This window comes from Pleurodeles waltl, chromosome 3_2 (assembly GCF_031143425.1).
Source record: "Pleurodeles waltl isolate 20211129_DDA chromosome 3_2, aPleWal1.hap1.20221129, whole genome shotgun sequence".
In the NCBI taxonomy this organism is placed as follows: Eukaryota; Metazoa; Chordata; class Amphibia; order Caudata; family Salamandridae; genus Pleurodeles; species Pleurodeles waltl.
The window spans coordinates 101,698,855-101,713,165 of NC_090441.1; the positions used below are offsets into that span (position 1 = coordinate 101,698,855).

Here is a 14,311-nt window from a genome sequence, read left to right on the forward strand (position 1 = left end):
CACTTGTAGGTCAGGAGATCTTTTCCTGTCCCCGCGAGAGCAGGTCGTGGCCTCCGGGGGCAATAACAAAGTTGTGGCATTTTTGCGAAGTTTGTGGCTGACTGGAGAGAGATCTCCCCATTGGAAAGAAGGGGGTGTGCCCTTCCCCTCTCCCTCACACTGAAAGACGACTCACCAGGCAGAAGGGGACCCTCATCGGAGGCCCTGTACCTGCGAAGCCGGTTAGGGCTCCATTTAGCCCGAAAGGAGCGCTAGAGTCCCTTTATGTGGTCCCAGAGGCTTGGCATGTAAAGAGGCAGGGAGTGCTTCATTTTTATGTGCTTTTCAGATGTTTTGGTGACATTTGCGCAATATAATTTCTACTGTACATTCATGATGCTGTTTGACCATTCTGGAGAGGTGTTTTCCATGATATGAACATTGCTTAGTGGTAATTGCTATTAAAAACTTGTGACGTGGGTAACTCTGTCTCATTCTAACTACTCTCTTGCCTCTAGAATCTCCCTTCGTGTACTCTTAAAGCGTGGGCACCCCACAATTTGAAGATTACTGCTCTAGTCAAACATGCCAGGAATTGGGCGCTGAACTGTATCCTGGAAAAAGAACTTTCCCGAAAGCCATTTACAATTTGGGGGATACTTTTTGACGTGACTATTGTAACTTACACACCTGCCAACGTTTTGAAACCGGTAATAGGGAACTTTGTTAAAATGTCTGGGGAATTTATTTTTCTCATTAACTTGCTATAAGGTGGAAAGTATTTTTAAGCAGAAGAAAACTACAACTAAGCTATTTGTGTTTAAAAAAAATGAGGAGTCTCCCATCTACATTGGAAGTCTTAGTTCATATTGATTTCTCATGGTGACAGTCTAAATGCATGTACTCCTGTTCTTGTTTGAAATACATTTTCAGGCGGTACTAGGATGGGAAACTGCCTAGAAAATGTCCATGAATACCTAGAAACCCTTACAAGTGGACCCAACACCTACTATTAGAGGGGTGCACACGGAAATTCCACTATACATGTGATTTTTTTTCACTCTTAAGTTTTTGCGCCCTTAGGTTGAACTTGGGTGCACAAAAGCCTTTAACAACTGGGTTCTAAATGTTCAGTAGCAATGACCATTTTATTTCAAGCCAATTAGTCAATATGCTGTTTGTTGTGAATTATTCATTTATGGAAACAACTTGTCTCCCAGATAAAGGCATTATTGAATCACTGTTCGGCTGAGTATTTCCTCTCACATAAACACAAGAAAGGATCACAGAATATTTTTGGCCAAGTTCAAGCTTTCGCCAAATCACATGACAGCTTGCATGCCACCAGGGACTGCTTTTGGTAGTTAATATTTATCACAGTGTTACACTTTGTACCCACAGGCAGGACCTACAAACCCAAAAACGTGTGTTCAAGTAATTATTTAACCATACTGTTTTTATTTACCAACAGATCAGCAAGGGGCACAGGTGTCCTCTGAATCTGCTTGAAGACGGTGTCCATTGTCCGGCTCACGGTTCCAGCCTTCCATTTGCAGAATGTCAGACACTGTGACCCTTACTTTGCATGTGCCAAGCCTAGAGGAGCTCGCAGAGGGTGAGAAACTTTCAGCCCCATAATACTTTCTCTTTAATAAAATACAAAGACAACTCTATTTCTTCTGAGCTGTAATACTAATCTAGCCAAGGCATTTGTCATTATTGAGGGTTGCTGGTGTTTTAGGTAGGAATAAATTGATGATATTTAGTGAACGTTACTTTTGTGTGGGAGAGAGGAGTAAACAAGGTCTGTTGTTTGGACATCATGCAGTGACTGTCAGCAATTTTTAAAGCGATGGGGCTCAAATACTCACCCTAGATTGCACAGATTAGAGTCCCACGAGTGGTCCAGAACCTAATGTGGTTACATATTTGGTTGAAGCCACTGGAGGAGATGCTAGAGTCGAGTGAAAGCTAAAAGCCAAAGAGGAAGAAGGATTGGTTCAATCTCCGGTTTGGTGGTTGGATCAAACTATGGCATTCAATTGTAATATTTCTCTGCAAACCCTCTGGACTGATTTAATCTCCCAGGGGATCGATCACCTTTATGCCACCCCATTGACAGATTATTCCACCGTGGCTTTTCTGCTGAGAAGTCCTCATCAACCAATAGTATTAGTTCTCCCCCACTCTTGACCTGGGCATTTTATTAGGTTGTTGTCAATGTGTCCATTTGCCTCTTGTTAATCCTAGCCTTTGACTGCACCAGCAGTGCCTTATCAGCCGTGGCCTCCAAAAATGTACTTGGATGAGCCTGCTAACTTGCCTTACTGTTTCCACCTGTCGCCCTACCTCTATGAGACACCACGTCATTTCACCTAAGAGGGTAGGTCAGGGAGAAGGTGGCAACACTCCAGTGTCCCTTTACCACTGATCCTTCCATTATAATCTTAATAATATAATGTATTTTAATATAAAGCTTCACACACTTCTTTCCCCTACACATAGGGGCTGTAAATAACAGGTGTTATTATTACCCATTGTAATGGTACTCAATTTGCCCACCTTAGAAGGATCCTTACGAGGATGTTGCTGAGATTCAAACACGTGACCTGCAGACCATAGCAGCTGTGAGCAGTAACAGTTTTCCTCACTGAGCCATTTTGCAGGGCTATAGTTCTCCTACAGCCTAGGGTAGAAGAAATGACTGGTATTCTGATTTAGAAGAAGTTACCCGAACTCCTAGTTCTTGATCATTGATATCTCTTTCAGTTTATAAACACACCTACTCCAGAGAACAGCCCCAGTGATGGAATCCGAGTTTAATGCGTAATATCTATCTGCCCGGACCAGCTAACAATACGAACTGAGCTCAAAGAGTTGTTTCACTGCATGCTGTGGAGTGTAGGCCCTCCGTAGATGCCTTAATGGACAGCCAAGTTATTTTACCGAAAGGAAAGGTATTACCTTTCGTCCCCATTTCCATTTTATTTTATTTCTCTTCACAGAACGGAAGTCAAGTCATGGTTAATTCCGCTTACCCTAATAAAATTCAACAAAGAGCACTATTAAAAACCAATGAAAAAGTGAATAGAAACTAGCCTTTCGAGCACATTATACAGAAAAAAAATCAAGTTTGGCCTCTTTTACAAAAGTATTCTGGGATCCTGCCTAGGAGAGATAATCACAGTTTATGAATTCAGTGAATGTCACCTTGATGGAGAAGTTAACCTTACGGTTTGTCTCCTTTTGGGGCTTTTGATTCTGATGGCCTAGTGTCGCCAGGTGATTCCCTGTATGTATTTACTTGCAATGAACCTGGATTTGTCTGTCTACAGTGAGTTTGAGACACGTAAACACTCTTTGATATTGTATTTCATGTTTTGAAACCGGTACAGCTTGTTCCACTGCATGGTGATCCTTCTCTCTGAAATTCAGGTGTTCGTCATATTTAAAGTGTTGCAACATTTCAGCAATGTTTTCAGTGCTTTTAATTTACAATTTTTGTTTTTGCTTTGCGTTATTCAAATCTTCAAGTTCTACAGAAAGGATTGAAGAACAATTTTGCTGATGTGCAGGTCTCAGTTGTCGATTGCCCTGATCTTACGCAGAGGCCGTTTACTTTTCCTGTTAAAGGTAAGGCATTAAAGCTTTGAAACGTACATACTCAAATCCAGTACTGATCATTGCCTTTTAATGCAGTGTTGCCACAGATGGGCCACTCAAATTTTGTCATCGCCTCTACTGCTTGATAGGAGTTCATGTTATCCGAAGTGTGGAATCAGTCGCAAATGGATCTATCTGTTTATTCATTTTTCTTTTTGTCTACACCAGAGGTCTTTAAATTGTAGGGCGTGCCCCCTGGGGGTCCATTGTCGATGGGTGCCAGGAGCAGCATTTATTGTGCTGTTGCAGAAGAGGGACACACGTCATGCTGGAAACAGTGCTGTGTTTTTAATGAAAGAAAACAGTCACAATGAGCCATTCTTTAATGGGTCATCAGTGATAGGTTTTGCCAGTTATGTTCTGGTTGGGAGTAGATGTTAAAGTTGGAGGGGATGGGGGGGTAAGGTCTGAATATTACGCTCAAAGTCCCTTTCCCCCCATTTCTGATCAAGGCCAACATTGTGGATACTTTTGCACTTTTAGGGAGACCTGGCTGCTGTTAGAACTTTGGCAATCATGTATGTAATTTCATTTTATAAAGGGATTACTGAATATATTTGCTCCGTTTGACTTGTTAAATTTGGTCAATGCTGATAATTTTATTGAATAGCTGTGAAAAATGTGTGTGTCTTTTGGGGGTGTAGGGTGATGATTTTTTTTGTAAACGGTGGGGGGACAGCATTACACTGTTGCACAAAAACGCACAGACAGGTTCATTTGTGGGTGGTTGTGGTTCTTTACTCAGAAGCACAAATATTATTTGATGCTAAAAACATAGGCATTCCCCTAAAAACCTCAATTGATGGGATGTTATGGTTACATAAAATAAATGCCTCACCATAACAGGGATAGGTGCAGGTTTGCCGGGTGCTAATTAAACCCTGTTCTCAGATTCCACTGTACACAGTGAGGTCTTACTTTGGTTAGGACGCAAATCTTATCACTAAAGAAACGAAAAACTCACAGAGGAAATTTGGTAAGACCAAGTTATGGTTCTTTGAAATTAACATGTTATACATAAACACAGACATTCCCTAAATCTTTATGTTGATGTTACGTTATGCTTACAGTACATGCAGACGACTGAAATTTGCCAGAAATGGCAAAACACACAACCAAAAATTCCCCCCGAAGTACTACTCATGAATTCATATCTGATGTCACAGATGATATCATAGATGATGATATCACTGACTTCACAGATCACACAACAACACTGGAATAATAATGACATCACTGAAATGATACACGATTGCTCATTTAGACATCTAGTGATGTACCCGTGTAAACTCAGCCTTGTTTCAGTCTGCATTCTTTGGAAAGGTATAGCAGTGCAGATAGGAATAAACCAATGTACATTCCTTAATTGGGGAAGAGGTCCACTTAGTGTATGGCCTGGCTGAAAGATTCAACACCCTGTTCACTGTTCATGATCACACACAATATCCCCGATTCTATTATTATTGGTGATAACACGTCACATTAACAGTGGCATCATCACTTCACATGTGCCAAGTCACCTTGTCCCTGCAGTGCACAGGATCTATGGAAATAGGGTGTGGAATCATTAGAAATACATTTGTCTCACTCCCAAATCTGCATAAAACTTTCTAAACAGAAAGTACATGCACATAGGTTTGATTTGGAAAATATAACAACAATAATAATCTAGCACTTCACCTTCACAAAATGCTATTAGTATAAAGGTAGTTAAGGTACCACTGGCGAGGCACAGACCAGTTGCTATGGGGAGATGCTGAAGGGCTAAGGGCCACATGTACGAAGCCTTTTTGAGGTCACAAATGGGCCGATTCACAGATTCTGCCTGTTTGCAACAGCAAAAAGGCATTTTGACATGTACCAAACCCAAATAGTGACTCGGTAGACTGTTAGTGAATCTCAGTTTGGGTTTGTGATCCAGAGTCGGGAAGGGGTGTGTTGAGGGCGTCCCTTGCTAATACCGAATCACAATGGTATGTATGAATGTTTTGCCATTGAAATACGGCCGCAAAATATTTGCATTTTACCACCAATTTTAAATTGGTGGTAACCCATTCATAAAGGGGGTGGGATCCCCTTTGTGAATGTTTGTAAAAGCATTTTTTAAGAGCGCGCAGTGGTCCCTCAGACCACTGCCTAGTCGTAAAAAAAGAAAACTTTTTTTTTTTTTTTAAACACATCAAATTTTCCTTTAAGGTAAACGTGCTGTATTTAAAAAAAAAAAAAAAGATTACTTTATTTAGAAGCAATCACAGACATGGCTGTTGACCCCAGCATGCCGCTATCCCTGTGATTTTAGCGATTCCCAAAGGGTTGCAACCCGAGACCTACCTCATTTATATTCTTGGTAGGTCTATTTGCTACGCACTGGGAATCGCAAATGAAACTCAGAATTTTTCATACATTTGAAATAGCGATTTCCTATTTGTGATTTGCACAAAATTGCAAAGAGGGTCTCACTATTTCAAACTTTCATACACGTGGCCCTAAATTCCGACTGCTAACCTGATGAAAGAATAAGGTGTGTGGGGAAATTGTGCTTGGCTTGGCATAGCAGAACTTTTTGAACTAGCACAGCCATTAAGTTTGGGTGTCTGAAGCTACTTTAAACAATTTGAATACGGAATAGCCTAACAGATAAGGGTTGTGTGATGAAATATGATTCTGGTTTTCTTGACGTTTGCCTTAATTTACATATTATCTGATGAGAGTTTATAATAATTCGGACCATCCTGATACACTTGTTATGTAGATAAGTATCACATAATAAATAATCATATAATTGTAATATACCAATCATTGTGTGTGGCTTTTGATTCATTTGTACAAGGGTGGGGTGCTCCTTTATAATCACCTGCAGAGAGGATGTTCTGTGACAGGGCTGTCTGACTCCTAACACTTCTCATCTAACAGAGCATAAAGTGCAAGAGGAGGGGAACTAGGCACCTGCCAGTTCTCCTTTTCTCAGAAAAAGGTAAATTTCCTTTTGAGATTAAAGGAATAAACTGGGTGTAACCGAATAATATTGAAGTGAGAACAGCAGTTTTATATTTCTCTTTTTGCCAACTCGTTGTTTAATCCTTTATCTTTCATATTTGTTCCAGGCATTTGTGGCAAGCCCAGAATAGCAGATGTGGGTGGTGTTAAAAACCTTGTTCCCGTTGCCTGCATTGACAAGGTGATGAGTTATCCTATGCAATACTAGATTTATGAAAAGTGTTTTGTCACCCTGGCAAGAATGAGGATGTCATTTACTGTGGAAATACTGTCAATCCTTATGACATTGTTTTTGTAGAAAAGAACACTGTAGGATAACTGAGTGATTATAACTGAGTGATCTTTAAAACAAGAAAAGTGAAATAACGTGTTTAGAAACTATTGTCTAAATTACCAAAGATGTACAGGTGAATGACTTTCATCTTGACATTTCTTATGTACTACAAATACCCAACATGTAGCCAACCCATACCATTTGTAACCATGCTGTCAATTGTAACCTCTGCTAATCTGTCCCTGGGATGGAAGGGATTTAAAATGAAAAGATTGCAGAGGCCGCATTAGTAGTAACAACAAGTCTGAGTGGCCTACATAAAACCTATATTGCTGCACATGGTGAAGTGTTGGTGCCATACTGTCCCTCATCAGGTCTTTCAAGATTCTTTAGTGTTCTTGGCCAGAGCATATAGAACAACACCTGGATTCAAAGCACAGGAGGAATCATCTGACTGATAAATAGGCCATAGCTTAGCCCCTCTGTTATCCTCAACTGCCTCAAAGTTCCAGTCTGCCCGAGGAAGCGTCTTGGTGGCTTCCCACCCAAGAACATTTGCAGATATGTGGTGGAAAAAACACCAGCAATTGAACAGTAACAACAAAGGGGTTAACTTCCTCAATTTCAAATGAGATTTCCTATGGACTCCCTTCAGTGAGTAGAAGCCACACTTGCCTTATTGCTCTCCTCTCTTGACTACGCTAATGGTCTATGGGCCTGATTACAACTTTGGAGGAGGTGTTAATCCGTCCCAAATGTGATGGATATACCACCAGCCATATTACGAGTTCCATAGAATATAATGGACTCGTAATACGGCTGGTGGTATATCCGTCACATTTGGGACGGATTAACACCTTCCTCCAAAGTTGTAATCAGGCCCTATATCTTGAGGCCCCTCTTTCAGGCTAAAGGCAATCCAAAACACAGCTCATAGACAACTCCTTAACATACATATCCAGCCCCGCATCCCACCTGCTCTCCAGTGATTACACTGACTCCTGTAGCTTGACATTTTCCCTAGAAAGCAATGTGCATTGTCTTCCCCGGCACTAGACCGGCCTTCCAACATGTACTGTGTGCCTACTACCATATGAGGTAACTACACTCTAGATTAACACCACTGTCAGCAGTGTCTTCCTCCAAAAATTCTTGCAGAGGAGGAAGACCAGACAGTCAAGCTCTAGAACTTGAATCCTAAAAGAACAAGAACAATTGACAACCTCCTTGAATTTCAGTTACCTTTTAAGAACCTCAATAGTTCAGTACATGGAATTGCGTGATGTTTACCTTTCTACCTTTTCTGCAATGTCTCACGCTTATGCTCAGCCACCATTTCACCACAGTATGATTGGAGCTTGTCTTTTATCCTCAAGCACTTCACCTCCAACATAAGAAAATGATGCAGAGCACACACTTTCAGCTATGCACTTCCAAAAAGCCACTGGGAACATGATGTGAATTGCAGCTATCTGCATACTTACCAGTGTAATGACGTGCGTAATGCATTCTACAGTATAATACAATGCCAGTGAGATGTGGTTGCCAGCTTGACTTGGGGCAGATGTACCCCTGTGAAACAAGATGCGTAATCATTATTCTTTATGAAGAAATCAGCATGAAACTTATGTGGTTACGGCTTCAAAGGCACATACACTATATGTTATAATTATATGATCTCATTTCTTATTTGTTTGCTAAATGTTCTGTTTTTTTCTGTAGTTATATTTTGAATACAATGTGTGAGCCATGTACCTCTGTGCTCAGGACAAGGTTCAGAATTTTCACAATGAAATAAAGCAGTTTTTGAGTCTAGGAAACGTAGGCAAGTATGACTTCTAAATGCAACTTGCTAACACTTGCACAGTAGGTATTCCCCTGTGCTCTTGAAACCTCCCCGTGTCACTGTGACCAGAAACAGTGACACCGTAGCAATGTCTTGGCTGGTAGCGATGCTCTGCAAGTAAACACATTGATATCGAACTCTGTATTCCTGTCCTCCATCATTAAAGCTAGCAGCACAGGAAGCCACAAGGGGACAAACACAAATAGGACACTTTTCCCCATATGGACTCATCGGAGCAGACCAATGGAATGGCAGTATGCCAAAAGAAATGGTGACACTTCATATGTCCTGACTGACAGCTATAGTCCGCCAATGGTTGAGAATGTGGGCTGATCATCATGCACATGACACTTGCAATAACCAATTGCAGATGGGGGGCAACCTTTAATCCCTTTTTTGTATATATAATATTATATTGATGACACAGCTAGAAAAGCCTGTTGCCAGAATACAAGATATGCATGAAATAAGCAATTGAACCCTAAAAGATTCAACCAGTTCCTTCTTTGCTGAGCAAAGTTTAGTACGTGTATCCTTTAATGTGTATTAGGACAAAAAATCTGATTGTTTAAAAAATGAATGTGCATTATCCTGTGACTTGGTATAAGGCCCCCCGCCCCAATAACAAATAAAGCCCCTTAATAACTAATAAGTATTCAACTTTGAGACACCAATTTGGATATGTGTTTTTTTATGGACTACTAGAAGGTTTGCTGAAACACACTGGGACCACTATAGAGACATTCACTCTTTATTGTGTGTTTTTTTTTTAACTCAGATCTATGACGTCAACACAGTAGCAAAGGAAATTGATCTACCTGGTGCGTATATGCTTGGAGCTGGAGCTGTTTCATTTCGGACTATTGGAATAAATGCTGAGGTTGGTCAACTGTATTTCTTATCTTCCTGGGTGCTTAAAATGTACATCGTCTTAAAATGTTACTTTTTTTAAACAAACGTCATTGAGTTCTCATTATAGTGGCTAGCACTAAACTAGTCACCAAACAGAGAAACCAGTCTCTCAGCAAACAAATGGCAACAAGATCACCAACTCACACCAGTATTTTTAAATACAACTCTGGCTGTTATTCACCAATTTAACTCCATTAGCACAGGCAGGCAACCATTAAAGTACACACCACCTGGAGAGCAGGAGGTAGAGAAGACGTTACTGTAATATCATATGCCTGATTATCTCCCTGTTGATATACGTTTTTTCAAAGTGCTATCACTTCTTTTTTGTGGGCTTTGGTAAGACTGCAACTGCACCAGCACAAGCACCATCCCTGGCTCTCTGGTTGTCTAACAGCAAGTTAAGACAAAAGGACGGGTGAGGCTGCACTAACCCCCACACACACTTTTTACCTGGCTTTTAGATGCAACTTTGACTGCAGTGCACTGGGGTCCTGCTAACCAGGTCCCCAATGCCAGTGTTCCTTCCCTAAAAACAACATACCTGGTCACTTGATCCCCAAGCGACCAAGTCCATGGTAAATGGTACCCCTGGTACCCAGGGCATGGGTACTGAAGAGGGCCCTCAAGAGCTGCAGCACAACATATGCCACTATGGAGGTCCCAGCACCAACCTTATGCAGACTGCCATTGCAGACTAAAGACAAGGTGCTCCTAAAATTGAAAACACAACATGACTTACAGCCTATGTGCCATGTTCCCTAAACACTGCATGTAGTATATGCAAGCCACCCCTCTAGCAGGTCTTGCAGTCCTAAGGCAAGGTGCATTATATTACATGTGAGGGTATATCTGCATGGGCAGATATGCCCCTGCTATATCTCTGTTGGTTCTGAGACATAGTAAGTGCACAGAGAAGCCATTTTGAATGCATGTGCTGGACACTGGTCATTACAAGTTCCCCAGCTATGTGATGACTTCTCCGAGTCCTGGGATGTTTGGTATCAAACATCTCGGAATAATAAACCCTTACTGGTCCCAGTGATGGATTTATTAAAAGATTGCACACAGAGGGCACCTTAGAGGTTCCTCCTGAAAACTTACAAGTTACTAGTGTGCTGACTGACTGGTCCTGACCAGTTCAGCTACCACAGATGTGTCCCTGGCACCCTAAGGTGAGAGCCAGCGATCTTGGGGGCCTGAGACAAAGGCCAGCTCTGGGCAGAGGTGTGACCTCCTTTCCCAGGGAGGATGGACATTCCAAGGCGGGGAGCTTCAAAGGCCTTGCCGCCTTTGTAATGCGACCCTATTTTTGATTTCCTCCATTTTGCTTGGAAGGAATTAGGCCACTAGGGTTAGGGTGATGCCCACTTCCCAGCGGAAGTGGTCATAAGAAAGGTGTAGTCACCAGCGGCAGCCGCTGCAAATCTCAAGGGGAGGGGGACAGCAGGAAAGGAGGTGGGGGGTGAAAATAAAATAAATAAATAAATAAAATAAACTTACGTTCACGGACGTCACTGTCTCCTGCCGCCTAACGCTCCTCTTCCCTCGATGTGGTGCTAAAGCTAGCATGAAAGCAACGTCAGGATTGGTCTGAGCGGCTTGGACTGCCGCTCAGACACAACCCTGGGGCATGTGCAGTTTCTCCAGCCTGGCTGTTCAACACAGCCGGGATGGAGAAACCTACGTGCGCATGTGTGTTTGGCTGGCCTGAGGCGGCCGGCCAAACCCACATGCACATTTAGGTGCACTCTCTCCTCTCCCACCACCGCTCCCCCCCCAACCGTGACCCAACCGTGCCCCTCCCTTCACATGCTGCTGGCTGAGCCGGGGGGGGGGGGGGAGGGGCGACTCTGCTTCGCCATTGCAAAGGAGCTGCCCCTGGTCATCACCCTAATGATTGTCAGCCTATTATATACCGCCTGGCACTCCCTGTAACACCCCTAAATTGAGTATTTAGGTGGCACCCCTGAGCCTAGAACGCAGCTTTCGACAACCTAGGAAGACCAGGACAAAGAAGAGTTACACCTGCAGAAGCGGAGAAGAAGAAGCAGCTGTCCTGGACCCAGGCCCCCAGCCTGTCTGCTGGCCTTGAAGGATCCTGCACAGAAAGCCAACTCATCCAGCCTTCGAAGAAGACTTGAGTCTCCTGTGGGCAGTGGACTTGCTATGCAAGAAGAAAACTCCAAAGAAAAGACTCTGCAGCTGCTGGACCCCGGAAACCCGACACCAGAAGTGAGGGAGAGAAAATCCGACAGCTACAGCAACTGTATATGGACCTGAGGAACCTAACCAGGTACTTATAACAGAGAGGGTGTAAACTGCCTCCCCACAACCATCACTACTCAGGATGACTCTACAAAAGGGAATCAGCCCAATCAGAAGCCAGGTGCGGGGTACTGCCACCAGAGGACTGGCACTATAATCCCTGCAAGATAGGCTGGTTGACCTTTTCTGGCTTTCAGTGGGCGATAGTAAAAGACAACCAGCCATATGCCGAAAGAAAGGTGGCAACCACATGGTTTGCCCGTGGTAGAGAATTGTGATTCTCCAGTTGTTATGAAGAGAGAATCTAGATTTTATTAAAGCCATGGAGGCTAGCATTACCCATAAAGTCTTTTATTTCCTATGTTTTGTGGCACTTTGAAGAACATAAATATATCACAAACTCTCCTGCAAAATACTTGTGAAGTTTTTATACATTCTAGCCAGGCTCTCTTCTTCCTCTTTCATTGCCTGCTCCATTAGAGAGAAGTACACTTTCTTGTTGTTTTCTCTCGTAAGGTTTAAAATGCATTATGTGTTGCAGGAAGGCTTTCCATTTTATGTAAGCTTGGGATATTTACTTGTGTGGAGCCTTAAGTTTATCCCATGTGAAAAGAGTGATATTTATTCCCTGCTTGACTACAGTTTATTAAAGCAGGATTGTACTGTGGGTTTTGAGGGGTGATTATTCACAAAGATTCTTTTTAGAAGTTCTTGGCAAGTTGAATAGGTTTATATGGGAAGGAACATGTTCCTCAACCTGCGTTGCAGTTCATATTGATAGATTATGCTTGACCAAACTGCACTAGACACAAGACACTGCCTCTTGCTCCTGACACCGAGAAGGCCTCGGGCACCCTCAGGTGGCCTTACCTAATGTTGGTTACAGAAACTGTAGGTTCGATGGCATCTGTCGCTGTAGATATGCATGTTCTGCAATAGCTCGCCATCTGGTGTTGGGCCGGAGTGTTACAAGTTGTTTTTCTTCGAAGAAGTCTTTCGAGTCACGGGACCGAGTGACTCCTCCTTTTGTCTCCATTGCGCATGGGCGTCGACTCCATCCTCGATTGTTTTTTTTCCGCCATCGGGTTCGGACGTGTTCCTGTCGCTCCGAGTTTCGGAACAGAAAAAATAGTTAATTTCGGAAGATTTTCGTCGGTATTGTTGCGTTCGGGATCGGCATACTTACATTCAACACCGCATCGAAGATCGAAGAGCTCCGGTGCCCTTCGGGGTAATTTTTCGATCCTCCGTCGGGGCCTGGTCGGCCCGACCGCGTGCTGAAGAACGCCGATGGAACGGACCCCGTTCCGTTTCTGCCCCAAATGCCACAATAAATACCCCTACACAGACCAACACTTGGTCTGCAACCTGTGCCTGTCACCTGAGCACAGCGAAGACACCTGCGAGGCCTGTCGTGCGTTCCGGTCCCGAAAAACACTCCGAGACCGTCGAGCCAGAAGACTTCAAATGGCGTCCGCACCGACAGCCCGACGGGAGTTCGAGGAACAGGAAGAAGAAGGTACCTTCTCGATCCAAGACTCAGACTCCGAAGGATTCGACGATACACAAACCGTGAGTAAGACGTCGAAAACCACACAAAGAAACATTTACAAGGCCCAGGGGACGCCACTGCCACCAGGCCATGGCTCAACCCATAAAATCGGTGACCGACCGTCGGCACCGAAAAAGGCCCAAACAGTGCCGAGATCGTCCGACTCCGGTCGAGACACCGGCACGCAGCCTTCTCGGGACCGAGAAAGTGCTGGAGACAAGCCTCGACACCGAGATGCCGGTGTGGACACGGCTCGACGCCGAGACAGCGGCACCGAAACAGATCGACGCCGAGAGGTTTCGGCCCCGAAAAGGAAAAAAGTCACCTCGGAGCCGAAAAAACACGCAGACACAGTTTCGACGCCGAAACAAACTGCAAGCGACCCAGCTTCAGGCTCTTATACAGAAGAGCACTCGCTAACCTCCCAAATGCAGAAGCATAGGTTTGAGGAAGAGCTACAAGCAACTGATGCGGACCATACGCAAAAGCGTATCTTCATTCAGCAGGGGACAGGAAAAATAAGCACCCTTCCCCCCATTAGGAGAAAGAGAAGGTTGGAGTTCCAGACGGAACAAGCACCACAACCAAAAGTGGTGAAAAGAGTTACACCACCACCCTCTCCTCCGCCCGTGATTAACGTTTCACCAGCACAAACGCCATCACACTCCCCAGCTCACACCACCATGAGCCAGGGTGACCAAGACCAGGACGCATGGGACCTATACGACGCCCCAGTGTCAGATAACAGCCCAGAGGCATACCCTACAAAACCATCTCCACCAGAAGACAGCACCGCGTACTCTCAGGTGGTGGCTAGAGC

General features: G+C 43.7%; 1 protein-coding gene across 1 annotated transcript in view; it reads left to right on the top strand.

The window, feature by feature from the left end:
- LOC138286546 (ester hydrolase C11orf54 homolog) overlaps window positions 1–14,311 on the top strand; it is a 76,997-nt gene that overhangs the window by 8,274 nt on the left and 54,412 nt on the right. The window contains exons 2-5 of the mRNA XM_069226924.1: window positions 1,451–1,594; window positions 3,514–3,612; window positions 6,747–6,820; window positions 9,538–9,639. Of these exons, the coding sequence (XP_069083025.1) occupies window positions 1,537–1,594; window positions 3,514–3,612; window positions 6,747–6,820; window positions 9,538–9,639 (333 nt within the window). The 5' untranslated portion in view covers window positions 1,451–1,536. The remainder of the gene's footprint in view (window positions 1–1,450; window positions 1,595–3,513; window positions 3,613–6,746; window positions 6,821–9,537; window positions 9,640–14,311) is intronic.